The 25,780-nt window shown below is 47.9% G+C and overlaps 1 protein-coding gene and 1 non-coding gene across 3 annotated transcripts in view; both read right to left on the reverse strand.

Annotated features, from left to right (window-relative positions):
- The window catches only part of LGMN (legumain), a 33,183-nt gene that overhangs the window by 6,881 nt on the left and 522 nt on the right, over positions 1 to 25,780 (reverse strand). For both annotated transcript variants that reach the window (XM_005877826.2, XM_005877827.2), the window contains exons 2-7: positions 14,237 to 14,402; positions 4,096 to 4,193; positions 3,056 to 3,137; positions 1,715 to 1,800; positions 526 to 601; positions 12 to 74 (exon numbers count right to left, since the gene is read on the reverse strand). In XM_005877826.2, the coding sequence (XP_005877888.1) occupies positions 12 to 74; positions 526 to 601; positions 1,715 to 1,800; positions 3,056 to 3,137; positions 4,096 to 4,193; positions 14,237 to 14,392 (561 nt within the window). In that variant the 5' untranslated portion in view covers positions 14,393 to 14,402. The remainder of the gene's footprint in view (positions 1 to 11; positions 75 to 525; positions 602 to 1,714; positions 1,801 to 3,055; positions 3,138 to 4,095; positions 4,194 to 14,236; positions 14,403 to 25,780) is intronic.
- LOC102254523 overlaps positions 22,693 to 25,780 on the reverse strand; it is a 3,349-nt gene continuing 261 nt past the window's right edge. The window contains exon 2 of the transcript XR_001364346.1: positions 22,693 to 25,008. This is a non-coding gene — a transcript (G patch domain and KOW motifs-containing protein). The remainder of the gene's footprint in view (positions 25,009 to 25,780) is intronic.

Below are 25,780 nucleotides of genomic sequence, written 5' to 3' on the forward strand. Positions count from 1 at the left end.
GCCAACCTTACCTTTTGGTACTTTTTGTGTTTGTACATGTACTTGATGGTCTCATTCAGGTCCTTCACATGAAGCTAAAAGGTAAGAATACTGGCATTCAGATCAAGACCTCAAGGTAACCCACAATGAAGTCCTAATGTGCTTTGGAATTCGTATTTACCAATCCCCAGAAACGATCCTAGTGAGCAGCAGCATCCAGACGTCAGTCACCCAAGGGTTTATTCACAGATTTAAAAAGGGCAGGAGAACATGCTTCAGCACTCCTCACTCTGCCCAGAGCGTTCAGGGACAGGGGTCTATTACTGTGTCCTATGCAAGGCTCCCAGGTGCTGAGACAGCCCCTGATGCAGTGATATGTGGAGAAATGTCGGGAAAAGTGGCCGGACGGGGTGCCCCGGGTAGATTTCAAGCTGCTAAATGTGTGCCCCACACACCACCCTGGTGGGATGCCAGGAACCCACATCGCGGGTTTAACGGCACCACTGCAGTTCTGTTCCCCATCCTCGTGTGTTGAGGAAAACTCACATCATCGTTAGGAAAGGCCAGTAGTCCAGTAGCTCCGTGATCAGTGAAGTAAACAAACACGTGATCCTGGGGGCCACTGCCACGAGAGAACGAGAGTCAGAGTCCACCGTTTCCTGTTCTACTTCTCTGAAAGGTTGCCCTTGCCCCCCCCCCCCAAAAAAAAACAACAACACAAAAAACTAAGAAGTTTGAGGACTACAGTCCCCCACCCTGGTACAAAGAGCAACACAAGGCCCGCCGCCCTCTGACCAGCTGAGTGTTATTCTGAGCACAAGGCATATCCTAGGGCCTGGGACTGAGTCAGGCCTGGGAGGAGACCCGTGCTGGGCAGATCACCAGACAGACCAGGTGTGATTTGCAGAGCAGGGTCCTTTGGCAATTGGGCCTCATCCCAAGCAGTCACATGCTCTAACCAGATGTCCCCCAAATGAGTAAGGGAGCCAGGACACACATCCAAACGTGTCCTGCAGCTCCAGCTCCCTCCGGGCCCCGGGCCTGCACAGTCAGGGACCCCACCTGCCCACCCTCACCAGGGCTTCCACTAGGGGCGCTGCTTCGAGGCTGCAGAAATGTGCTAACTTCCTTGGAACCAATTTGGTGCATCCCACACAACTGACCGTCTCTGCTCTAACGCACATGAGCTTACTGTGCCCAGGCCTCCTTAGAGTGAGAGAAACAGTGATGTTTGCCAAGTATCTGGGACTCTCTGAGGGCATGCTTCTAAAGGCCCTGACATCACGTAAAAACGCTACAGAAAGAGAAGCTAAGGAGGACACATCTCTCGACCACAGGCGGCGGGGCAAGCACTGGTGTGAGCTTTCCCACCACGAAGCTTAGCTCCGGACTCATGAGTGTGCTCCCCCCACTGCGCTGCCCTGTGGTGAGAGCACAGGGCTGGCGGCAGGTGTGGCCCTGTGACCCGACAGCTGCGGGGCTTCACACCAGGCTCGGGATGTGCCACTGGCCGTGGAATGTACAGCACTAGGATCCGTGACGGGGACCCTGGGTCACAGGGTTAACGTGGTGCAGCGATGGGCTGCCAAAGGAGCCATCCAACCTGCACGGCCAGTCTTAACTCAGGACAGAGCTCCCCGCTCTGCCGTTTCCCAAGTGGGAGCCAAGACCAACTGGATTCTGGGCTGCCAGGTCATTCAGAAAAGTGTGATGGCGTAAAGCGAGCAGGAGTTACCTCTTCAAGACCTTTCCGGACCCTATGCCCTTCACTGCTTCTTCATCGCCTCGCAGCACAGCAAGGAAATTTTTCGGTGTGACATCCTACAAGGAAGTGGGAGTTGAAGTCAGGTGTGTCATTCCAAATCAGAGGTTTGCTGAGTCTGTGCAGACCCGGGCCACCAGCCCACACATCTCCAAGGCCCGAGGTTTAAGAGCAAACGCTTTGGAACCAAGGAAGACCCAGATAAGGTTGATGTCTCCGGGGCATGTGCATGGCCTCTCCTCAAAGGACATCTCGTCTTTGGCTGACGCACTGAGCAAGCCTACGTTCCTTCTCGGCCGTTAGAAAGGCCGTGCGGAGAGACCCGAAGGTGCCAGGCAGTAGGGTAGGAGGCAGAGGAAGAGCATACCACCCGGGAGAAGGCAAAGAGGCAGCAGGAACGCCTGCACTGGGCCCCCCTTGCCCAGCTTGTCGCCTAAAAGGCCAAATCCTGAGGACATAGGATGTCCCTAAAGGAGATTTTCTAAACTGATACTCGCTCATTAAAAACAAAGCAACACAGGAAAGCACCAAGGGGAACAAAAATCCCACCACCTCGATTCCAGACATTTCCTTACACGGGGTGGGGCCAAAGTAGGTTTACAGTTGTAAGTACGTGCAAGTTTATTCTTTATTAATTATTGTATTTTTTCCCATACAAACAATTGTGAACCTGTAAACCTACTTTGGCCCCACCCTGTAAAATTATGCAGAAACAATTTCATAAAGAAGGGATCGTCCATATTACATGTAAATTAAATTTAACTGTACTTGAATTTAAGAGAGAACACTGAAACTGAAAGGACTGCTCAACTTCAGAGAAACACTTATCACCAGGAATATCAGTTCCTGAAAGACCCCTCTCATAGTAAGAAAAGAAGATGATGAAGCCCGGCCAGAGTGGCTCAGTGGTTGAGCGTCAACCTATGAACCAGGAGGTCACTGTTTTATTCCTGGTCAGGCCACATGCCCGAGTTGGGGGCTGGATCCCCAGTGTGAGGAGTGCAGGAGGCAGATGATCCATGTATGTCTCTCACCGATGTTTCTCTCTCTCTCCATCTCTCTCTTCCTCTCTAAAAATCAATAAATATATATAAAGACTGGAAACTAAAGATTGGTAGACTACAACTTATTTCTTACTTTTTTCTTTCCTTTTTTCTTCTACTTTCTATCAAAGCTCTCAAAAATTACTCAAGCATGAATCCTAATACAAACATGAACCACCAATCAGAAATCAGTTTAGTGAGGTTCTGATGCCAGAAATACACAAAACAGGAAAATCATCACAAAAATGAGAATAAATGCTGCCGGCCTCACCTCCCCGGTGTAGTCCTTCAGGACCCCCTTGTACACGTCCGAGCCGTTGGGCCTGTTGATCACAACTCCTGGAGTGGGGTTGCTGAAAATCAAAGGACACAAACTGTCTCTGAAACCTCTCTCTTCAAAACTACGCCCGTTACACAGAAAGACAGTAACTGTCTGTCTGTCAAAGACACTGCTCATCGCCCGACGGTCACCAAGTGCAGTGATTTTAGCAGCTTGGGGATCCCGGTCATCCCGCAAGTCAAGCTCTTGGCAGGAGCAGTGAAGGCCGAGTTCTGACACTCAGGACAGGGACCAAAGCCTAGGTGTGCCTGGGCTCCCTCCCGCTGGAAACCACACAGCATCTCGGGGCCATGTCTCACAGAGATCTCTCAGAGCAAAGCAACGTGTAGGAAAAGACGGGACACGTCTGGTAGGCGTGGCACGCATCTGCCTGGCAGACAAGGACGTTAACAAGAGAGTTTAGGCGTTAAAGCTCAGAGTGGAATCTGAGCTGCCCTGTGATCTCGGGACGGGGCAGTGGCCTTCGTGGGGGCCACAGCGGGTGACCAGGAGCAGAGGAGACTCGCACGGCCTAGGTTTCGTGCCCAGACTTGCTGTTCCTCCTCTCCTCCAGAAGTCAGATAAGCAGGCGCGACATAACTATTTGTAAACGTGAATTAAATGAGTAATAGTAAAACAGGCACGTAAAGGTGGTGGGATCCACCCTGCAAACGAGCCTTCTGCGTACAGGTTGCGGAGGGGCCCCCCCATGCTGTCCACCTGCTCGGAGGTTAGGGACAAGCACCTCAGGACCCAGTGACCAGGTCTCCAGGCGGAGGAGGAACGTATTGTGCTTTCAACACTTTGAAAGCGCCAGCCCCAAACCCCCTTCGGCACCCACTGCCCATGTCCCTGCCACTGCCAGGGTGCCCCAAGCTATGTGCAAAGCTCTACGTGAATCAGCCCTGTGAAATTCCACCTGCGAGTCTGTTTCATCCCAATGTGAGGCCACTGGTGTAAGGACGCCACCCGCGAGAACGCTGCGTACTTACTCTTCAGAGTTGGCGATGTCATCGTACATCATCACCACGATCTGCTCGTCGGGAATCCCGTTGCGGTGGACGATCTGGTAGGCGTGGCACGCATCTGCCTGGGAGACAAGATTTCAGCAAGCCTTAGATTTTGCCCAGGAGGAGGCCAGGTTTGGGGTTCAAATGAGCAGCACGTTCTTTCTCCAGGAAGGCATGCTGGGAGTCGCTCCCTGTTGGCCAGGTCTTTAAATTATTTTAGAAAATTATTTTAGAACATAGACATTTGTATTTTTGCACTCAATTGTTTAAAATCTCATTCCGCCTCCATTATCCAAGCTCTTATTCATCAGGCAGTTAACATATATGTGGACTACACGCACACACACACGGACATACAAACCACCACCACTGCATCCACAGGTAACAAGAGCCTTTAAAAGAAAACCAGTATTATGTCAGATTTAACTCACCCTTACAATGGTGGTGGAAGTGAGCAGACACACCCACCAACTCACCTATTATTTATTACTCTTATTTGAACACAGGCTCATTAAAAAACAAAAACTTAAAGAGTAAATCTAACAAAATCAGTGCTCACACACTGCAAATTACAAGATATTGCTGAGGGAAATTAAAGATCTAGACCAGTGGTCCTCAACCTGTGGGTCGTGACCCCTTTGGTGGTTGAACGACCCTTTCACAGGGGTCGCCTAAGACCATCCTGCATATCAGATATTTACATTATGACTCATAACAGTAGCAACGTTACAGTTATGAAGTAGCAACGAAAATAATTTTATGGTTGGGTCACAACATGAGGAACTGTATTTAAAGGGCCAGAAGGTTGAGAACCACTGATCTAGACAAACAGAGGCATCTTATATTCATGGATCAGAAGTCTTAGCACTAGTAAATTTTCAAAAAAAGATCAGCAGGTTTTTGCAGAAATTGACAAGGATGATCCTGAAATTTATATAAAATTGCAAAAGACCTAGAATAGACAAATTTTGAAAAAGAACAGAGTTGGAGGACTTTCACTTCCTGATTTCAAAACTACTCCAGGGAAAGAAGTCTTTCAACAAATGGGGCTGAGACCGACTATTTGGATATCCACATGCAAAGAGATGAACTTAGGCCCTCACTTCACTCTCAACACGAAAATTAGGTCAAAGTGGATCATAGACTTAACTGTAAAGGCTAAAACAAAGCTGTTGGAAGACAACAGAAAATCTTTGGAACCTTGAGTTATAACTGCAAAGATGTTACAGACATATCACCAAAAGTCTGGTCTATAAAAGAAAAAATTTGATAAATTGGACATCATCAAAATGAAAAACCTGAGCACTTCAAAAGACACCATTAAGAAAATGAAAAGACAAGCAACCCAGTAAGAGAAAATATTTGCAAAACACATGATCTAACAGGACTTGTCAGAATTTGCAAAGAATTCTTGTACCTCAACAAGATAATCAACCTAGAAGAAAAAAAAAAAGATTTGAGTAAAGATCTTAAGAAGATATACAACACACACACACCCAGGCCCGGTAGAGGCAGCCAAAAACAGCGGATTATGTGGTAGCTCCACACGGGTAGCCCAAGGCTGGTTACAGGCAGCATCTGACACCAACCTGCACTGGAATCCCACCCAAGTGGACCCAGAACCAGCACAACCAGTGGTGGGCTTCAGACCACAACAGAAGTTGGCCCAACTAACCACACAGGCGGCACACCCAAAGGGAGGTCCTGGCAGGCTCCAGACCTTGCTGGAAACAACTCCACCTAGGGCGGCAGCCCTACACAGTGGCTCATAAAACATGATCGAGGTCTGTCCTTACAGTCAGCCAGACTGACGGTTAACCCCACCCACGAATAAGCCAACAGCATTCAAGACTCAACTACAACAGGAGGGAGCACATAACCCACAAGAGACATTCCTGGGGCACGGAGCTCAGGTGATCTGGAAAATTGCGCCACTGAGCCCCACAAGACACCTGGAACATAAAACCACCATAACAAGTTTGAGAGTTGTAGATCTACCCAATACGCAGAGACAAACACACACACACACACACACAAAACAGACAAAACGGGGAGACAAAGAAACACAGCCCAAATGAAAAAAACAAAACAGGAGAAATCCCCAGAAAAAGAATTAAATGAAATGGAAGCAAACAAGGTATCAGATGCAAAGTTCAAAACAATGGTTATTAGGATGCTCAAGGACTTAGAAGAATGAATGATCTCAGTGAGAACTTAAACAGATAGTAAACATGAAGAAGGACATAGAAACCATAAAAAAAATGGCAGAAATAAAGAACACAATATCTGAAATGAGGAATAAAGAATGAACAGCAGGTTAGTTATATGAAACAGAGGATTGAATCAGCAATTTAGAGGACAAGATAACAGAAAACACCTAAGCCAGCAAAAAAAAAAAAAAAAAAAAAAAAAAAAGAAATTTTAAAAATGAGGAAAGTCTAAGGAACAACATCAAGCGTAACAACATCCATGTCATAGAAGTATTGGAAGAGAAAGAGAGCAAGGGATCAAGAATATGTTTGAAGAAATAATGGCTGAAAACTTCCCTAACCTGGTGAAGGAAAAAGACACACAAGTCCAGGAGGCCCAGAGAGTCTCAAACAAGATGAATCCAGAGGCCCACACCAAGACACATCATCATTAAAATGGCAAAGGTTAAAGATAAAGAGAGAATCTTAAGAGCAGCAAGAGGAAGACAGTTACTTATAAGGGAACTCCCATAAGGCTGTCAACTGATTTCCCAACAGAAACACTTTAGGCCAGAAGGGATTGGTGTGAAATATTCAAAATAATTTTATTAACCAATGTAACTCCAATAAATTCAATTAAAAAAAAAGAAGATCATGAATGGCTAATAAGCATACAAAAAGATCCCAATATCATTAGTTATTAGGGAAATGCAAATTAAAACTACATTGTGCCCTTGCCAGTGTGTCTCAGTTGGTTGAAGAGGTTGTCCCATGCACCAGAAAGTTGTGGGTTCGATTCCCAGTCAGGGAACATGCCTAGGTTGTGGGTTCGATCCCTAGTCAGGGCTCTGTGTGGGAGGCAACTGATCAATGTATATCTCTGCCACATCAATGTTTTTTTCTCTCTCTCTTCCCCTCCACCCCTCTCTAAGATCAATTAAAATCCTATATAAAAGCTTAATATGCTAAGTGTCCAGTCATCCAGTCGTCCGTTCAACCAATCAAAGCGTAATATGCTAATGATATGCTAAGGCTGCACAACCACTTGTTATGACATGCACTAACCACAGGGGGCAGATGCTCTGACAAATAGGTTAGCTTACTGCTGGGGTCCGGCCAATCGAGCCCTCCCATGGTCTCTTCCCGGCTGGCTAACCTCCCGCGTCCCTCCCTGGCCCTGATTCTGCACCGGTGGGGTGGCCTGCGCTCTCTTGCAATCCAGGACCCCTCGGGGATGTCAGAGAGCCGGTTTCAGCCCCGATCCTGTGGGCCAGGCCAAGGGACCCCACTGGTGCATGAATTTGTGCACCGGGCCTCTAATTTATTTATATATATATATACATACACACACACACACACACACACACACACACACACACACCTATGTCAGGGGCCATCACATCCGAAACAATCGAACAGATGACCAAATAGGCTGAGTGGGGTGACAAGGCTGGCAGGAGGGTTAGTGAGGGAGAATGAAACGACTGAGCAGCAGGCTGTGTGGGGCAACCAGGCCGGCAGGGGTCAGTGAGGGGTGACCAGGTTGGCAGAGGGGAGCAGTGAGGGATGACCAGGCTGGTGGGGGGGGGGGTAGTTGGGAGGGATCAGGCCAGCAGGGGAGGGGAGTTGGGGCCAACAGGCCAACAGGGGAGGGAAATTGGGGGCGATCGGGCAAGCAGGGGAACAGTTAGGCTTTGATCAGGCTGGCAGGGGAGTGGTTAGGGGGTGATCAGGCTGGCAGGCAGAAGCGATTATGGCCAATCAGGCAGGCAGGCAGGCAGGCGAGCAGTTGGGAAGGATATTCAACTGCCGGTTTAGTGAGGGGTGACCACTTAAGTGAGGTTTAGTGAGGGGATCAGGCCTAAACCGGCAGTTGGACATCCCCCGAGGGGTCCCATATTGGAGAGGGTGCAGGCTGGGCTGAGGGGACACCCCCCCCTCCCCGCACGAATTTCGTGCACTGGGCCTCTAGTGTATGTATACACACACACACACACACACACACACACAAACACACACACATATATGCCACAATGAGATACCACTTCACAGCTAGACAGACAAAACAAGTGTTAGAGAGAATGTGGAGAAACTAGAACTTCCATTCACTGTTGAGGGAATGTAAAATGATGCAGCCACTTTGGAAAACAGTTTAACGGCATCTTAAAAAGTTAAACATAAATTTGCCGTATGACCCAGCAAATCTACTCTACTGTATCTGCCCAAAAGCAACAAAAACATTAATCCACACAAATGTTCTTGGCAGTGTTCTTCATAACAGGCAAGAAATGGAAACAACCCCAATGTCCAACAACTGGTACATGGACTGACAGAATGTGGTCTATCCATACGCTTTAACACTCTCTGGCAATGAAAACAAAGTCCTGACACACACTTCAACACAGATAGACCTCACAAACATCACGCTAACAGAAGCCAGACACAAAAGACCACATGTTGTATAGCTCATTTACATGCAATGTTCATAAATGGCAAATCAGTGGAGACAGAAAGTGGGTTAGTGGTAGCCGGGGGTAGGGACTGCCAATAGGTGTGAGGGGCCTTATTGGGAAGATGGAGATGTTCTAAAACTAATTTACGATGATGTTTGCACAACTTGGTAAATGTACTTAAAAAATCATGAGTGTGCACCGGGAATGAATGACTTACATGTGATATGTGAAACATGTTTCTATAGAGCTGTATCTTTTAGAAAGGGCAGGTTCGGCATGTCCCGGTTAGCGCTCTCCCACGCTGCTTGGACTCCTCACACCGCCTTGACAGGAAGCTGCCCGCCCCCCGCCCCCCGCCCCCCAATTTCACGGATGGAAACAAGCTCAGAAGGGCTCAGTGCTTCAAACCCAGGTTCCAATCCCGCCGTGCCTGGTGCCATCGTCCACTCCACACAGTGGTCTCAAAGGCACGTCTCGATTCTCTCATGGGTCCTTGGAGGCACCTGATTGCCTCTAACTTGAACTCACAGGGGTTCTCTGTATGAGTCAAGTATCCACTGGCACGCAAAAGAAGTAAAAGTAGGGTGAAACCAAGTCAAAAAAATTTGGAAATAGTGAAGGCTACTTGACTCACTTCCCTTGATCATATCTGTCCTGTATGAGTTTTTCCTCTTAAAAACGGAAGGGCCATATGAGGTAACCTTTGAGGGGAGGGCATTGAGTAAGACTTCACCCTCAGGACTACTGAGCAGAGATCTCCGCGGCTCAGCATGTTTCAGCGCTAGCGCCGGGAGTTCCGCTGGGCGTGCTAATGCATCCCGTGACTGCCGGCTACAGCCCCCGGCCTGCGGCTATCTGCTCCTGCTGCCTCCAGGCCAACTGTCAGCTAAATGGACAACCTGCTTGGAACAAAGGCCAATACGGGTGACACACTCTGGCCTCAGTCACTGGGAAGGGGTCCACCTCCGAGCCAGGAAGGAGTTGGGACGGGTTCTCACGGTCTGCTCATCCCACAGGTGTACACCGAACATCACCTCCTGCCATTGCTCTGAGCACTGGCCCGGGTGTGGGCTTTGTGGGGTTGCCCCCCTGAGCCCACCACCACCTCACATCGTCCAGAGGGAACCAGAGGTTCAAAGGGAGATTGCGTAATATGCTCAAACTCATGCGGCAGGGAGCGGAGCGCAGGACTGACGCCTGAGCTCTGTGCAAGTCCAAAGCCCTCGCTCTTTCACGATCCTGCGCTGCCTCTGGCCTGGACAAGGACAGCCTCCTGTGCTAACTGCATTCCCCTAACTCAGTCCTGCGCTGCCCTCTTCCCTGGTCCCTTCCCGCCGTGCCCTCTTTAAAAGCCTGCTTCTCTTTTTAAACACAAAACTGCAACAACATGGATTAACTGCAAAAACATTATGCTAAGTGAAAAGCCAGACACAAAAGACTACATATCATCTGATTCCATTTATAAGAAGTGCCCAGAGAAGGCAAAACAATAGAGACAGAGCAGATCCATGGTTACCAGGGGCTGGGAAGAAACAGGGAGGACTAACTGCCAAGGGCACCAGGGAACTTTCTAGAATGATGGATGTGTCCTAAAACTGGGCTGTGACGAGGCTTGCACCGCTGTATGACTTTACTAAAAACCACTTGGCTGTACAATGATCATCGGTGAATTACGACTTGTACTAGGAAACGTACGCCTCAGTTGAGCTGTTTTTAAAAGGTGATAAGGGGGCACATTTTTAAAACATAAAAGCAAAGGTGGTCTTTCAGATACATGGCTCTGCCACCTGACCCTCCGTCGTCGCATCTTCAACCTCCCACAGGTACAAGCTCGACTTCCCCTATCCCTCTGGGCCTCAGCTGGAACCCACACTCCCACCTGCCTCCTCGGGGTCTCAGGACACACTCTCTCTCACAGCCTCCCCTCCACTCCAACCACAAACTCCAGACCAGCAGAGGGGGGTGAGTGGGGGAGCAATCTCAGGGCTTCTCCTCCTGCCAACACACCACCAAACAGCTTTCTCCTGCAGAGCCCACTGCCCTGCAAGGACCTCCACCCCCCGACCAACCCTCTTTCTTCTGGCTCTCCTCCCAACTCCTGATAACAATGAACTTCACCTTCAACCTACATCAACCACCACCCCCACCGCCATTCCCAGGCCTTAGATCTTCCTTCTCCACAGGCTAAAACCTCAGTCCTGAAAGAAACCCACCTCCAGCCCCACTGCTCCAAGGCCCTAGTCTTTTCCCTTCACAAGCCTGTCGGAGGACGACTGTACAGCTGTCACCATGGGCTGCCTGCACTCACCGGAGCCTGGCTTATGCCCCCGCCACTGCGGGCATCCGCCAACCCCAAGCCTTCCCCTCCCCACACTCAGAATGTCACTCATGAATCCCAGCCAAAAATGGAAACCCAATTCCGTCAAGACAGAGCACAGAAAAGCACTTAGCGATGACTTAATTGTGCCTGGTGTACAATTAAGAAATTTGTGATCATGAGTGCTGTCTTAATCCAAGGAAAATGTAAGCCTTTATAAAAATGTGTTCAAAAGTCTATGTAGGTTCTACAGGGAAAGTTCTTTCATATGCTTTTTTTAAAAAAAAAAATACAAAGAGGAACGGAGAGAGAGGGGGAGATAGAAACATCAATGACAAGAGAGAATAACTGATCAGCTGCCTCCTGCACACCCCACACTGAGGATCGAGCTCACAACCCGGGCATGTGCCCCGACCTTCTGGTTCATAGGTCGATGCTCAACCACTGAGCCGTGCCGGCCGGGCTCAAATGCTTTTAATGATTAGCCTCCAGAGTCAAGAAAGCAAATGTTGGCAGCTGGCTGGGACGGTATCAGGCCAGCAGGGACAGGCTGAGGTCAGCAATGACTCAGCACATGTGTTTCCTCTCTGCTGGGCCTCTGTGGCTTCCGCACTGTCGTCCTCCCTCCTTCAGGAACAAATATTTCAGTCTGCGGCCACTTCTTCTGCCTTGCTTCCCTTTATTTCAATGATAAGTATTTTACCCAGGGAAACTAGCAACATCTAAGAAGAAAAAAAAGGTTTTCTGGTTGCAAGGTTCATGGGATACCTACACTTAATAATGTTTAACCAATATTTTTTTAAGTTGGTTGTATAAAAACCAGGGTGGCTGATGAATCAGCCTGTTCACTATCGGTGATCCATACTGAATACCTCATCTTTCTAACTCGTGGGGAGGGGGAGGAGGAGGAGGAGGAGCTTGGGAGCCGAGCTCTGCGGACTCGGGTTGCTCCTCTGGAAATGGGTCAGGCCTGTTGTTAAGTATTAAAAGGAAAAAGGGTCATTTTGCTATAACAAATGTCCTATTCAGCTAGCATACAAATGTCATTCAATAATCTTAAGTTTTAGAGCTCGCAAGAGCTTATCTAAACCACCCCCTACCCAACAGATAAGAAACTGACACCCAGGTGCGGAGACACTGCCCAGCCATCAGGAACACAGACGAGAGGCCTGCGCTGGCCCATACAGCAGCCACTGACCACGCACAGCGATTAGCACTTCAAACGCGCCCGTCTGAACCGCACGCACCGTGAATATAAAGGCACACTAGATTCCAATGACTTAGTACCAAATAAAAAATGTAAGGCATCTTGTTATCAATTTTTTATGTCGATTACAAGTAAAATAATAGTTTGGATATATTGAGTTAAATAAGAGGTTAATTTCACCTATTTTTTTTTTACTTTTTAAAACTGTAGCTACTAGAAAATTCACGACGACACATGTGGCTGTCCTACCGACAGTGCTGCTCCGGAGCTCATGGGCCTGGGTTTGAATCCAGGCTCTGCACTTGCCCTCTGACCACCACACTGGGTCAGGTGATGACCTTTTCCCTGCCTCAGCCCACTCCCTCGCAAAGAGGAAATAAGAACTGGAACGACAGCATATAACCCACGGCAGGCACTAAATGAGTTCACTGTGTGAAAGGCTCTAGGACAGTTCAGCACATACTGTGAGGGTCTATGCTCCCAGTTTCTGAGAATTACAAAATGAAATGGCTTTTTAATTACAACTGTATTTATTTACTTACTTACTTATTTATTTTTATTGATTTCAGAGAGGAAGGGAGAGGGAGAGAGAGAAGCGTCAATGATGAGAGAGAACCACTGATTGGCTGCCTTCTGCACGCCCCCTACTGGGGATTGAGCCCGAAACCCAGGCATGTGCCCTTGACTGGAATCAAACCCAGGACCCTTCAGTCCACAGGCCAATGCTCTATCCATTGAGCCAAACCAGGTAGGGCTAAATTACAACTTTATTGAGATATAATTCACATATCATAAAAGTTAGGCTTTTAAAATATACAACCCTGTGGTTTCTCGTATATTCACAAAGTCATGCAACCATAACCACTATCTAATTCTAGAATATTTTCATCATCCCAAAGGGAGATCCCATACCCATTAGCAGCCATTCCCCACTGTCACCTCCCTCCAGACCTTGGCAACCACTAAACAATATTCTATCTCTGTAGATTTCCCTATTCTGGACATTTGATGTCAATGGGACCTTACAATACATGGTCCTGTGCAACTGGCTTCTTTTATTTAGCGTGTTCTTAAGGCCATCCATGTTGAGGTATCGGTACCGTATTCCTTTTCATGACCAATAACATCCCCTTGTGTGGACAGACCACATTGTTTATCCGTTCATCAGCGGATGGACACTTGGATTGTTTCTACTTTCTGGCTATGATGAATAATACTCCTACGATCATTCAAGTACAGGTTTTTGTGAGAACATAATGTGTTCATTTCTCTTGGGTGCGTGCCTAGCAGTGGAATCGCTGGGTCATATGGTAACTCTCTGTTTAACCTTTTGAGGAACTGCCAGACTGTTTCCCAAAGTGGCCGCACCATCTTTTCGCTCTAACTCCTGCCAGGCTGATTTGTTGGAAATGCCAGGAAAGATGGGGAGAAGGGTGTGGAGAGCAGCAGGCAGAGGCCTGGAGGGCAAAGAGGCTTGTGAGGCTTCGACCAGACCCCCGAGCTTCAGTCCTATCTGTACCTCAACTTCTGTGTGGTCTCGGGAAGTCACTTCCTCTTTTAGTCTCAGTTTCCTTTTCTATATCAGGAAGGTGATGACCAGTGGGTCTCAAATAGGGACATTTGGTAAAGACTGGGGTGGGTGATGCTCCTGGTTTCTAGTGGGTAGAGGCCCATGATGCTGCTAAACGTCCTACAGGACAGACTCCCAAAGAATAACCTGGCCCCACATGTCAACAGCTCCAAGGTTAAAAAGCTCGGTTAGACTGAGGTGACGCCACAGGGGCCTTTTTGAGGAAATGCAAACTGCTTTCCAAAACAGATGTCCCATTTTACAATCCCCCAGGAACATAAGGGTTCCCATTTCTCCCCAGCCTCGCTAACACGTCTCTTTTAACGACGTCCAGGGCTATTTACAGAATGCCCGTGCCATAAAGAAAGAGATGAGCCATTTTCCTACCTGGTGCCTATAGTTATACCAGCCATTGGAGCCTGCGACGATGACCACCCAGTGCTTGCCTCCATCCTCGGGATCGTCCTCGGGAGTGGCCCCAGTTCCCAGGACCAAGCTGAGCAGCACGGCTACTTCCCAAATCATTCTGTGCCTTGGCATCATGTGCAGAAACCTGGGAAGAGAAAAGCCAAGTCAAGCCAAAAAGGAAGGACAAGAACAGAAGAATATTGCTGGCCCCTAAGAAAGTACAGTGGGGCCTTGACTTACGAGTGTCCCGACTAACGAGTTTTTCGAGATACGAGCCGTCTCTCAGCCGATTTTTTGCTTTGAGTTGCGAGCTAAAATTTGGGTTACGAGCCAGCTTCAGATACCCCACCGCTAGTTGGCGCAGCGAACGTCACAGTGAACGCCACAACATCAGCCCAGCATCATGTGTCTCACTCGTTCACTGTTGATTTGACATACGAGTAATTTGAGTTATGAGCTCCGTCACGGAACGAATTAAACTCGTAAGTCAAGGCCCCACTGTATCATAGTAGCTTTGGCCGGTTTGCTCAATGGTTAGAGTGTTGGCCCTCAAACTAAAGCAGGGGCCACCAACCTTTCGGAACTCACGGACCACCAGTAGCCTGAGGACCACCGGTTGGCGACTTCTGGACTAAAGGGTCACAGATTCGATTCTGATTGACGGCATGAACCTCCACTGCAGGCTACATCCCCGGCCCTGGTCAGGGCAAGGGTGAGGGGCAACCAGTCGATGTATGTGTGTCTCTCTCTGTCTCTCCCCCTCCCTTCCAGTCTCTCTAAAAATCAATGGAAAATATATCTTTGGGTGAAGATTAACCAAAAAAAGAGAAAGTATCATAGTAAGTGGGTCAAATGATAAGACCACTTAGTCATCAGACAGAACATGCTGACAGAGCAGAACTTTGTTTTTAGCTCTGCTGCCCTTTCCCTAGATGAGGGGGCTGCCCCTGTCTCCCAACCTTTACTACAAGTTGCAGTTATGAGTATAAACTAAAGAATATCAAGAAAGCTCTCTGAGCAACCTTTAAAGTTTTGGCACAACTTGGTATAGAGCAGATAGAGTTCATCAACAACATTCACTGCATTAGAAAAATGTCTACCACATGCTTTGAACTGTTTGCAAGAAAAGAATATACATGTAATGGATGCATGGGGAAATGTGGAAGGCAAACTTAAAAACCTAACAGTAGTTACGACTGGTGGTAGGTAGAATTAAGGATGATTTTCCTTTTCATATTTGTCCTTTTTTATTACAATTAATGTGTATTATATAATAAAGTTTGTCAAAGTTCAATACACATTCAATGTCAACACTGAGTAACTATTTATTAGCTGGTGAGCAAGCAAACTGGGTAAGGAACAAACATTGGCAGCCCAACACGTAAACCCATTTACATGCATTCTGTACAACAGGCAGGGCAAGTATTTAATCCTTGTTTTAGAAAAGGGGGAGGTTGAAGCAAGAGAGAAGTAACCTGCCCGGATCCCCAGCCTGGCCCAGCCCAGGAGCCAGGCCTTCTGAATTCCTGGCCCAGCCTTCTGCTATGTGCTTCTGCATCTCAAGATTATTCTTTGTTGTTGTTGTTAATCCTCACTGGAGGGTGTTTTTCCATTGTTTCTGTGTTTTTTTAAAGAGAGAATGAAGAGATGGGGAGAGACAGAGAGAAGGAGAGAAACATCGATGTGAGACACACATCAGTTGGTTGCCTCCCCACTGCCCTACCAGGCCCGGGGATCGAGCCTGCAACCGAGATACGTGCCCTTGAAAGAATCAAACAAGGATCCTTCCGTGCGGGGTCTGATGCTCCATCCACTGAGCCAAACCGGCTAGGGCCCAAGATTACTCTTAATGAAGCACGTGCCCAGTTTTATACTCCGTGGCCGAGACCTGAAATAACCTTTTAAAGCACCGAAGGCGGGACTAAGGCCGAGTCCTGGCCACTTGCTCTCCTCACCTCAGACCCGCCTGTGCCCTGAGTGTGCTGTTCTAAAACCAGCCTTCCTGTGACGGAAGCCAGGCCTGCCATTCTGAGATAAGAGGAAAAACAGTGACATGTAGGGACTCAGAACAGAGAGTCGGTGAGGCTGACCTCTGCCTCCGATGCCATGGCATCGCTGACTCATTCATCGCCTGCTGGGCCAGTCTCCTGAACACCCACCCGTCAGACAAAGTGCTGGGTCCTAGGAGGGCAGCAGAGACAGGACAAGGCCTCTGTCCTCACAGAACATGCAGCCAGCTGAGATATGAACCACCTCTACGCCTAAGAAGTTCTGTGCCTAACCCAGGCCTAGAACTCAAAACAGTGGGTTTTCCCCCATAAGTGAAGAAACAGGAAGCGTGAGGCTGGTGAAAGTTTAAAAACCTAAGAAGGCCTCCAGCCTGTGCTTCTCCAACTGGACTGTCCATCCATACCTCCCGGGGGTCTTGTTAGGGTGCAGATTCTGACTGGGTAGGCTTGGGGTAGGGCCCAAGCCTCTGCACTTCTGACCAGCTTCAGTGCCGCGCAGGACTCCTGGAGCAGGGCTCCTCATCAACCCTGGCCGGCGCCAGTCCACGTCTGCCCGGAAGCCCAGCATCCCGACCCTGCCCTATCCCTCCATGGTCCCCTCTCCAGAACTCCATTCCCAATCTGTAAACTGAGTTGGTGCCACATTCAGGTTTCTTTCGCTCCACTGCAGGGCCAGGGATGGATGGTCACTACAGTAGGGTGTCCCGGGTTTGTTTTAAAGATTATCCTTAAGTGGTGAATGGAGTGGATCGGAGACATGGAAGCATGGAACAGAGGGTGGAATCTCGGAGGGAAGGTGGGGGTGGATGGATGGGTGGGAGGTAATCAACCAAAGACCTTGCAGGTATATATGCATAACCCATGGACACAGACAGTGGGGTGGTGAGGGCAGGAATGGGGGGGGCTGGAGTGGGTTGATGACAGAAAAAAAGGGGGTATATGTAATACTTTCAACAATAAAGATTTTTAAAAAAAAGATTATCCTTAAATGGCCAAGAGTTCTTGTCTGTTGGTTTTTGTTTTTAGTATGGCAGGTAGCAAACATCAAAGAACAGAGAGATGAGGGCATAGACAGGCGCAGAACCCCCGGCCTGTTCACGTGACCCACGCACCGACGGAAGCTCTCCCAAGCCCACTATACCTGCCCAGGGCTCATTGTGGGCCTCGGAGGGAACAACAGAAGGTACAATTATACAAACAACAAAAAAAGAAGCATCGGTAAGGTCAGCCAAGAGAGCCAAGAAGCAAAAGCACACCCCTGCCCCCAGAGGTCCCCAGGAGCCCCCACAGGGAGGGGGGTGTGACAGTGGCTACTGAGGTGACTCATTCAGCAGCAGCTCTTCGATTCTGAGCTCATCCTTAATTGCTGGTTGCAACTAAGCCTCCCTGGGAAGCCTTCCCCAGGACAGGAGTTGGCAAATGCTTTCAATAAAAAGCTGGACAGCCGATATTTTCAGCCTTGCGGGTCATGCCATCTCCTGCCACAACTATTCCACTCTCCCACTGTGTCACGAAAGCCACCAGAGACGTGGCTATTGTTGTAATAAAACCAGCGGCCCCTTTGGTCTGTCCTAGGGAGGGAGCAGGTGTCCTCTGCCCACATGACCGGTTGAGCGTGGCTGGCTTTATCATCTTTCCTCCACAATCGTTAAGTGGCTCCCTGGTTTGCACACCAGTCTCTCTGAGTCTGGCTCATGTGACTTAATCCCGAGAAGGCTCATTCCTCTGGAGGCACTCCCTGGTGCGACTTCTTCCCTTCAGAGTTAGGGCCAAAAAGGATAAATAAAATACTCGAATCAAACGGTTGGCCTGACTGTGAACAACAGAATGGGCGCTGGCAGCTAAACTGCCTAAATTAGCAAATAAAGCAACAGCTACTGAAAGTACCGCCAGGTTATTTTTTGAGATTCAAGTTTTCCTTTCATCCTGCTACTAATATACTAGCAAGTTACTTCTCAGTGAGGGAAAGTGCCTTATAAACACACGTGATACTTTTATAGCTAACATTTGGCAATGGTTCTCCTCTATCATTTTCTTTCTTATAAACAGAATGTGGTTCCTTGAACGTAAGGGCAAGTTAAAAGCCTCACAGTATGACACTGATTGGAAAATGTCACTTTAGAAAGACACATGTACTAACACTATTTGGGGAAACATATAGGGGCCTGGGGTGAAGATGGAAAGTGGAAGTACTACAATCATTCCATTACCCTCAGCCCCTCAGCAGTGAACACTTCTCAAAGCAGCCGGCCTCGGGCGGCAATTTCCTCCTGATCAGCAACATTCCTGACAAAGTCACAATCTTGCAGCAAAGTGAAAAAAGTCACGAAGAAAGTGCAATGGTCCCTGCTAAACTAGTTCTTTGTGACTGCTGCTTTCAATCTTCCTACTCACAGGCACCAAAGAGGGAACCAAAGGAACCAAACCCTTCTAGGAGCTGACATTCTTGTGGGAAGAGACGGACCATTGAAATACAAAGGTGATGATGAGCGCCCAGGAGAAATCTAAGGCAGGAGAGGGAGTCCCAGTAGGAGTATCATTTTCAAAGAGAGAAAATTTTAAGGAGGTGCAGGAGCCCACCCTACAGCTAAACATAAACATTCATCTACAGCAGTGGTTCTCAACCTTCCTAATGCCGAGACCCTTTAATACAGTTCCTCATGTTGTGGTGACCCCCAATTTCATTGTTACAAATTGAACATAATTAAAGCATAGTGATTAATCACAAAAACAATATGTAATTATATATGTGTTTTCCGATGGTCTTAGGCAACCCCTGTGAAAGGGTCATTCGACCCCAAAGGGGTCGCGACCCACAGGTTGAGAACCGCTGATCTACAGGGACTGTCTAGTTAAATCATTATGGTACATGCTTTATAAGGGGGTACTGTGAAGCCTTTAAAAAGATTAAGGCAGACCTCAATGTGCCAAGAGCGGAAAGATCTCCAAGGTGTACTGTTAGGGGATATGCGTTTAGTCTGCTTGACATCTGTGGGGAGAAAAGGAACAGACAATTGATACTCTAACCAGGGAGGAGGAGCAAGTGCCCCCAAGCACAGGCTGGGAGAGTGGGATACCGTGGCTGTCTGCTCTGAGCGTGTAATGTGCAAGGCACTTCACACAAGCCTCGCAGCAGCCGTGGGCCAATCTCACTACTCCCTTCAGACGTTGGAGGAAACAGGCTCAGAGGTAGAGAAACTTACTGGCAAGTGGCGCTGCTGGTAAGTGATGAAGATCTGACTCCAAAGACTGCTTTTTCCACTACATCACCTGACGTGTCATAAAAGTTGTTTATGTAAATGTCTGGGAGGCCCTGTAACCAAGATGGGGACACTACACCCCACACCTGGAGCCCAAGCACAGAGCGGGCCTCCGTGCTTCCCCCAGGAGGACACCCACCGTGCTCTTCACCCTGCTATTCTAAGGCACGCGTGGGCGATCAAAGACACCCTGATCCACACAAGGCTAAGGTCAACGCACAAGCCTTTACGAAGGATTTCACAAGCCTCCAGGGACGAAACCTCTGCTCTTCGCACTTGGTCCTGGGAACCCCTTCAGTTACCAGGCTACACTAGGTCAGCGATTCAACGGAAGGATTCTGCTTGACTTCATGCTTGACTTCAAGAAGCCGACCATCAAGTGGGGTTCGATCCATTTGGGAGGTTTGGGGCAGAGTGCCCCTTTGAGATAAATTATCAACAACAATATAAGAAATAAGGCCATGGTCACATGACCATCTATATAGCAGAGTCAAGTTCAAACCCAGGTCTGACACCAAAGCCCACACCTTAACCACCATGATTGTCTGTATCCTCTCACTGCCAGATGTGATTTGCTACTGGCTCTGGGTTAGAAACAGCGAACCATCAAAGCCAAGCTAGACAAGGACATCTGAAAAGAGCCTTCCAACCTGAAGGTCTTTGATCTACTCTCTGCTCTCCTGAAGTTTACAATGAAATCACGGAAGTGGTACCGGCTGACAACATGCAAGAGACACAAAACCTCCCCCTTGACCAAACTTGAGTCAAGCTCCTCTCAGCCCTCTTCCCAGCTAAGCCTTGGCCTGCTGAGCTGTTTTAGCAAAAATCCTGTGAGAATCTCCCACCTTTGATAACTAATCAAGTTTCCTCTTAGTAATTTTCCTCCACTGACCCTCTCACCCTTAAGTCCCAGCTGTCCTCTCTGTCTTCAGAGTTAAGCTCAGTTCTATACCAGAGTCTCTCTCCCCTAATGAAACAGCTGAAATATAGTAAAAACCCATCTTGCCAAGCCCTAACTGGTTTGGCTCAGTGGATAAAGCATCGGCCTGCAGACTCAAGGGTGCCAGGTGCGATTCCAGCCAAGGGCATGTACCTTGGTTGCGGGCACATCCCCAGTAGGGGGTGTGCAGGAGGCAGCTGATCGATGTTTCTAACTCTCTATCCCTCTCTGTAAAATATCAATACAATAAATTTTTTTAAAAACCGTCTTGCTGTTTTTAACAAGTGTCCGATGCAATTTCTCTTTAACACAGGACTTATAACTACTAACTCAGGAGAGATCTGAGGGCCTCTCTGGTCCTTTATTATCCATCTATGAAATGAGATGGTAGAACTGAATTAGGAAGAGACTATTCAGTTCTCAGATCCTTTTATTTCCTGTTTAAAGACTTGGGTTAAAATCCAACTAGATCTCATCTGAACTCTCAAATGAAAAAAGTATTTTGTTCAGGTTAATCATTTATTTTCCCTACAGGGAAAATTTCTGATCCAGGGGCAAATTAGATTCTATCAGAGCATGTCCTTCTAGGGCAGTGGTTCTCAACCTTCCTAATGCTGCGACTCTTTAATACAGTTCCTCATGCTGTGGTAACCCCCAACCATAAAATTATTTTCGTTGCTACTTCATAACTGTAATTTTGCTACTGTTATGAATCGTAATGTAAATATCTGATATGCAGGATGTATTTTCATTGTTACAAATTGAACATAATTAAAGCATAGTGATTACTCACAAAAACAATATGTAATTATATATGTGTTTTCCGATGGTCTTAGGCGAACCCTGTGAAAGGGTCATTTGACTCCCAAAGGGGTCTCGACCCACAGGTTGAGAACCGCTGTTCTAGGGTATCTAATCTAATATCTAAAAATTCTACTGGAGTTTTTCTTACACCTCTATAAACTTTGGATAACAATGCAAATAATTCCTATCCAAAGACATTCAAATTAATTCTATCAAGTGGAGGATCGACTGACTTCTCCCACTGTAGAAATAAGCCAGTTTTGCCTCCATCTGCACAGTCATTTCACTATTTTCTGACCTACAAGTTTCCTCATGAATGAGTTAAATATAATCTTTAACTCACTTGCTCATTTTTATATTTTATGGAGTGATGGACTTTACCTTTTTCTTGATAAATTATATTTTAACATTACAAAGGTATAAGCAACTAATCGTACATCAGAATAGTAAAAAATTCATTTTTTTAATCCTCACCTACGGTTATGTTTGTATTGATTTTTAGAGAGGGAGGAAGGGAGAAGGAGAGAGAAACATGGATATGAGAGCGAAAACACTGATCCTTGCCACCCATACCAGCCAGCAAGGGACTGAACCCACAACCTAGGCATGTGCCCTGCCCAGGAATTGAACCTGCAACCTTTTGATGTACAGGAAGACACTGACCAACTAAACCACCCAAATAGGGCAAAATTCATTTTAAATCTACTAATGGTAAGAAAAATTTAGAAATCTAGCAAAGTAATATTGGCCAATGGTTAATGGTTTTTCCAAATTTTTATTTTCTCTGCTTATTTAACACTTGAATTTCCATTTTTGAAACCTGGTTATCATTGTAGTTTAGTCTTTTCCCCAAATGACTTTTATAGCTACATATTAAGTTAAAATTTGTTCCAATTTATGTTGCAGGAAATTGAAGGGTAGATACTGAACCTGAGAAATAAACAAAATATAACACAAAACATCTTATTACCTATCAAAGGCCATCAACAGCTAATATTTTGTAAATCTATTAAGTCTCTTTCCCCATAAAACAAACAAAACATTAAAGATGAAATTTTCCCCATGTGCTGTCCCATTCTCTCCACACCACAAGGTAACCACTATAGGAAGCTAGCATTTTCTTTCCAATCAATATATTATACTTTTAGAAAAATATATATCCACTTTATAAACAGTCCCCTACTAATGGACATTTAGTCTATTTCGATCTTTTTTTACCATTATAAATATTCCCATAAACATCCTAATACTCCTCTTCTTGTATACAAATGTCTGTTTCTCTAGGCTACTTTCTAGAAGAACCATTGAGTCTTAAGATATACCCATTTTGCTAGTAGCTATAGTGTTTGAAGGTACAGTTCCACTCGTAGTGAATCCTTTCTTCAAATACCTAACATCTCTTGATAGTACCAAACTTTATCATTTTTTTAAAATGGTTTTTATTTTATATCAATGCTGGTAAATACTAGGTTTGCTTCTAGCCTCTCTTCTGGTCTATCCATTTTGTACCATCCAGGGCTGCACGTGCAGGACGGAACAATGACCTCCCCACCTTCACAAAGACAGGCTTTCCACAGGACAGAACTGGGAACTGCCTGGGGAATGGAGTGAATCCATGGGTCAGTCTTCGTCTGAGTCACGGGGACCCACGTACTCGCAGACAGCATCATAGTGCAGCTCCACCAGCCGGTTCTCTCTCTGCAGGTGAACCACGGCCTGGCTCTGCTCTCTGTCCCAGCGCAGCAGATGGCCCACCCTTCCAGCCTGTGGCCCCAGCACCACCATCACTCGGCTGCCCTGGACCTTGGGGACAAGGGTCTCCAGCATGTCTTCCCTGACGCCTTCCAGGACCTGGCCTTCATCTGTCTGACATATACAAGTATCTGGACTGAAGACATCTTCAATTGTCATCTTGGTGTTATAATACTTGTGCAGTTTGTCCACGAACCGCACACGCAGGTCCCTGTGCAACCAGTGCTGCCTCCTGGAAGCTGCTTTCACCCTCTTGGATGTCAGCTCCTCTTGCAGGCCTGGAAGGTGTTTCCTCTTCCTCTCTTCCGCTCCCCACTGGGCGGGGAGGTCTGGATCCTGGAAGGCCTTCCGGGACAAGGCTGTTCCCCCTGGAGAAGTTTTGCTCACCTGGCTGAGATCCAAGGAGTTCTTGTCAAATTCCTGCTGGGAAACAGTCCTGAGGAAGTACTCCTGCACAGTCACCATGCGGTTCCCCACGGCCAAACGAACGATGGCCTGGACATTGTCAGGATCGACGCCTTCCACCTTACCATAGAGGCCTCGGTGAGGGCCAGCAAGCACCACCACAGCTCTTCCAGGTGCCAGTCCTTGAGGCTGGTCTTCCTTATCTTTCTCGTGTTCCTCATCTGGCCTCAGCAGGCGGAGGGGGCTGGTGGGGGCCAGGGCCTGGAGCTCAATCAGGCTGGTGCCTAGCCCTAACCCTTTCGGCCTCGGTGTGTTGACACGGGGCTTCACCACTTCATTGAAGGTGCAGCCGATGCCCTGGCCAGGTTTCCAGCCCATGCCCTGCAACATGGCCAGCCCATAAGCCTCCACAGGGACTGCCTCATAATCTGCCTCTTTGGGTACTGTCTCGGGCCAGGGCTCGCTGTCTGCCCCTTCCTCGCTGGGTATGCATCTGTTCTGGATCATGGAGAGAGGGAGTATGGGGTCAACACCCTCATTCTCTTTCTCCTCCAGAGACTTCTCGGATTCCTCCATGAGCTCCTTCACAGCCTGGGACAGCACCCCATCCACCATGGCCTCAGCAGATGGGCCAGGAGCCTGGGTTGGTGGCAGTCTTCCAGGGCCATTTTGAATCAAAGGGACGACAAGTTCCCTGGGGGCTTCTGAGGGATTAACACTCTGCAATTTCCTTCCTTCCACAATCAAGAAACCGTTCTCTTTGAGAGCCGCACCCAGGCCATCTCCCGGGTCTGCCAGCCGTCTCCGGGCAGCCGTGCGAATGAAGCTGAACGAAATTGGGGCAGTGGAGGGTCCTGCCTGCCGAAAAGCACCCTCTTCAGCGTCTCCCATCTTGCTCCTCCTCAAACTTTATTATTTCTAATCTGATGGATAGAAAGTGATCTAAGTATGGGTTTAATTTGCATCTACTGGGTTACAAGAGTCCAGTATGTTTAATCATCCTGATCTCAACACCTTTGATACATGTGACCATTTCCCCACCATAAACTGGGATTCGATTACCATCTACAAAGCAACATCTGCAGTTTAAAAAAAAAAAATGCTGGGCCTTTCCTTAACAGATAGTCATAGGTTGGAAAATTCCAGGAACAGAGTCCTCTTCAATACATTCTTACTGAACAATACTGGGTATGGTGTATTCCATCTCCATACCAATTCACAACTCAACTCCCCTCCCCTGCCCTCCCCTCCTCTCTTCTCTCCTCTCCTCTCCTCTCCCACTGCCAGCCACTCTTTAAAACCCTCAGCAATTCTCCTGGGAATTACTGCAATGAGCTCCCGAGGGTGGTTGCTCACTGTCCAACGCTTTTTTCTACACGACAGGGTATCTAAGATACGCATCTACCGAATTCAGCTTTCAGAACAAAATCCAAATCTCTCGGAGCAGCACAGGAGGCCCTGCTAGATGTACTTCTCTCCTCTCGTGGCTCAAGAAACCCACCGCCCACAGGAAACCCCTTGCTCCGTCAGGCTCCAGGACTCCACCTCCCAAATCGGTGCTCTTTCCACGCCTTCCCCATGCTGTTTTCCAGGTGAAAACAAGTCTTTTCCTCCATCCCACCAGCTCCTGCCCCTTCCTCAAACTCCACCCAAGCACCCCTTCTCAGCAAAGTTCTACGCTTCCCCTGGGGTTAATGCTGCCCCTGTAACACTGGGTTGGTTCCCCTTTACCATATAATCCCAGCTCGAAAAGCTCAGTAAGGCTCAACACCTGTTGGCTGACTAATGCAGCCTCACAGTAAAGAAAGTTGGGCTCCTCCACTCACTACATACCACAGGGAAAGTCTCAAACCCGTGGACATTTCTTTTTCACCCGTAAAAAGAAACCCCTGACACAAAGTTCCTTCTCCCAGCCCCCAGATTCTACAGTGCTCACCATGGAACCCGTGTAGGAGGTATAACCTCAATCCTGCTAGGGGCAGGGGACCACGTCCAGCTAACTTTCAGTTCCGTGGTTGACGTGAATCTCCCTGCAATTCCCACCAGGTCAGGCCTCAGAGAGCCAGAGCTTCCCGGGAGCTTTGGGCATTTCTGTTGTCCTTAGCAGCCCTTCCCCTTAGGCTACAGAGAACTGGCTGGGAACGGGTGCAATCCTCCACATTAAAAGCACCAGCAGCCTGCACTGTCCCTGGATGGTAAAGGTCGGAACCGAGCCCCAGACCCTGCCCAGCCTTCGCGGGCTGTGGAACCTCAGCAAACGCCCTCTCCTCTCCCCCAGCCGGTCCCTCCCGGCTCTTGGAGGTGGAGCCTGGGCTCAGGCTGAGCACGCGCAACAGAGAGCCCACCACGCCCA

The sequence above is a fragment of the Myotis brandtii genome, unplaced genomic scaffold, assembly GCF_000412655.1.
Source record: "Myotis brandtii unplaced genomic scaffold, ASM41265v1 scaffold535, whole genome shotgun sequence".
Lineage (NCBI taxonomy): Eukaryota > Metazoa > Chordata > Mammalia > Chiroptera > Vespertilionidae > Myotis > Myotis brandtii.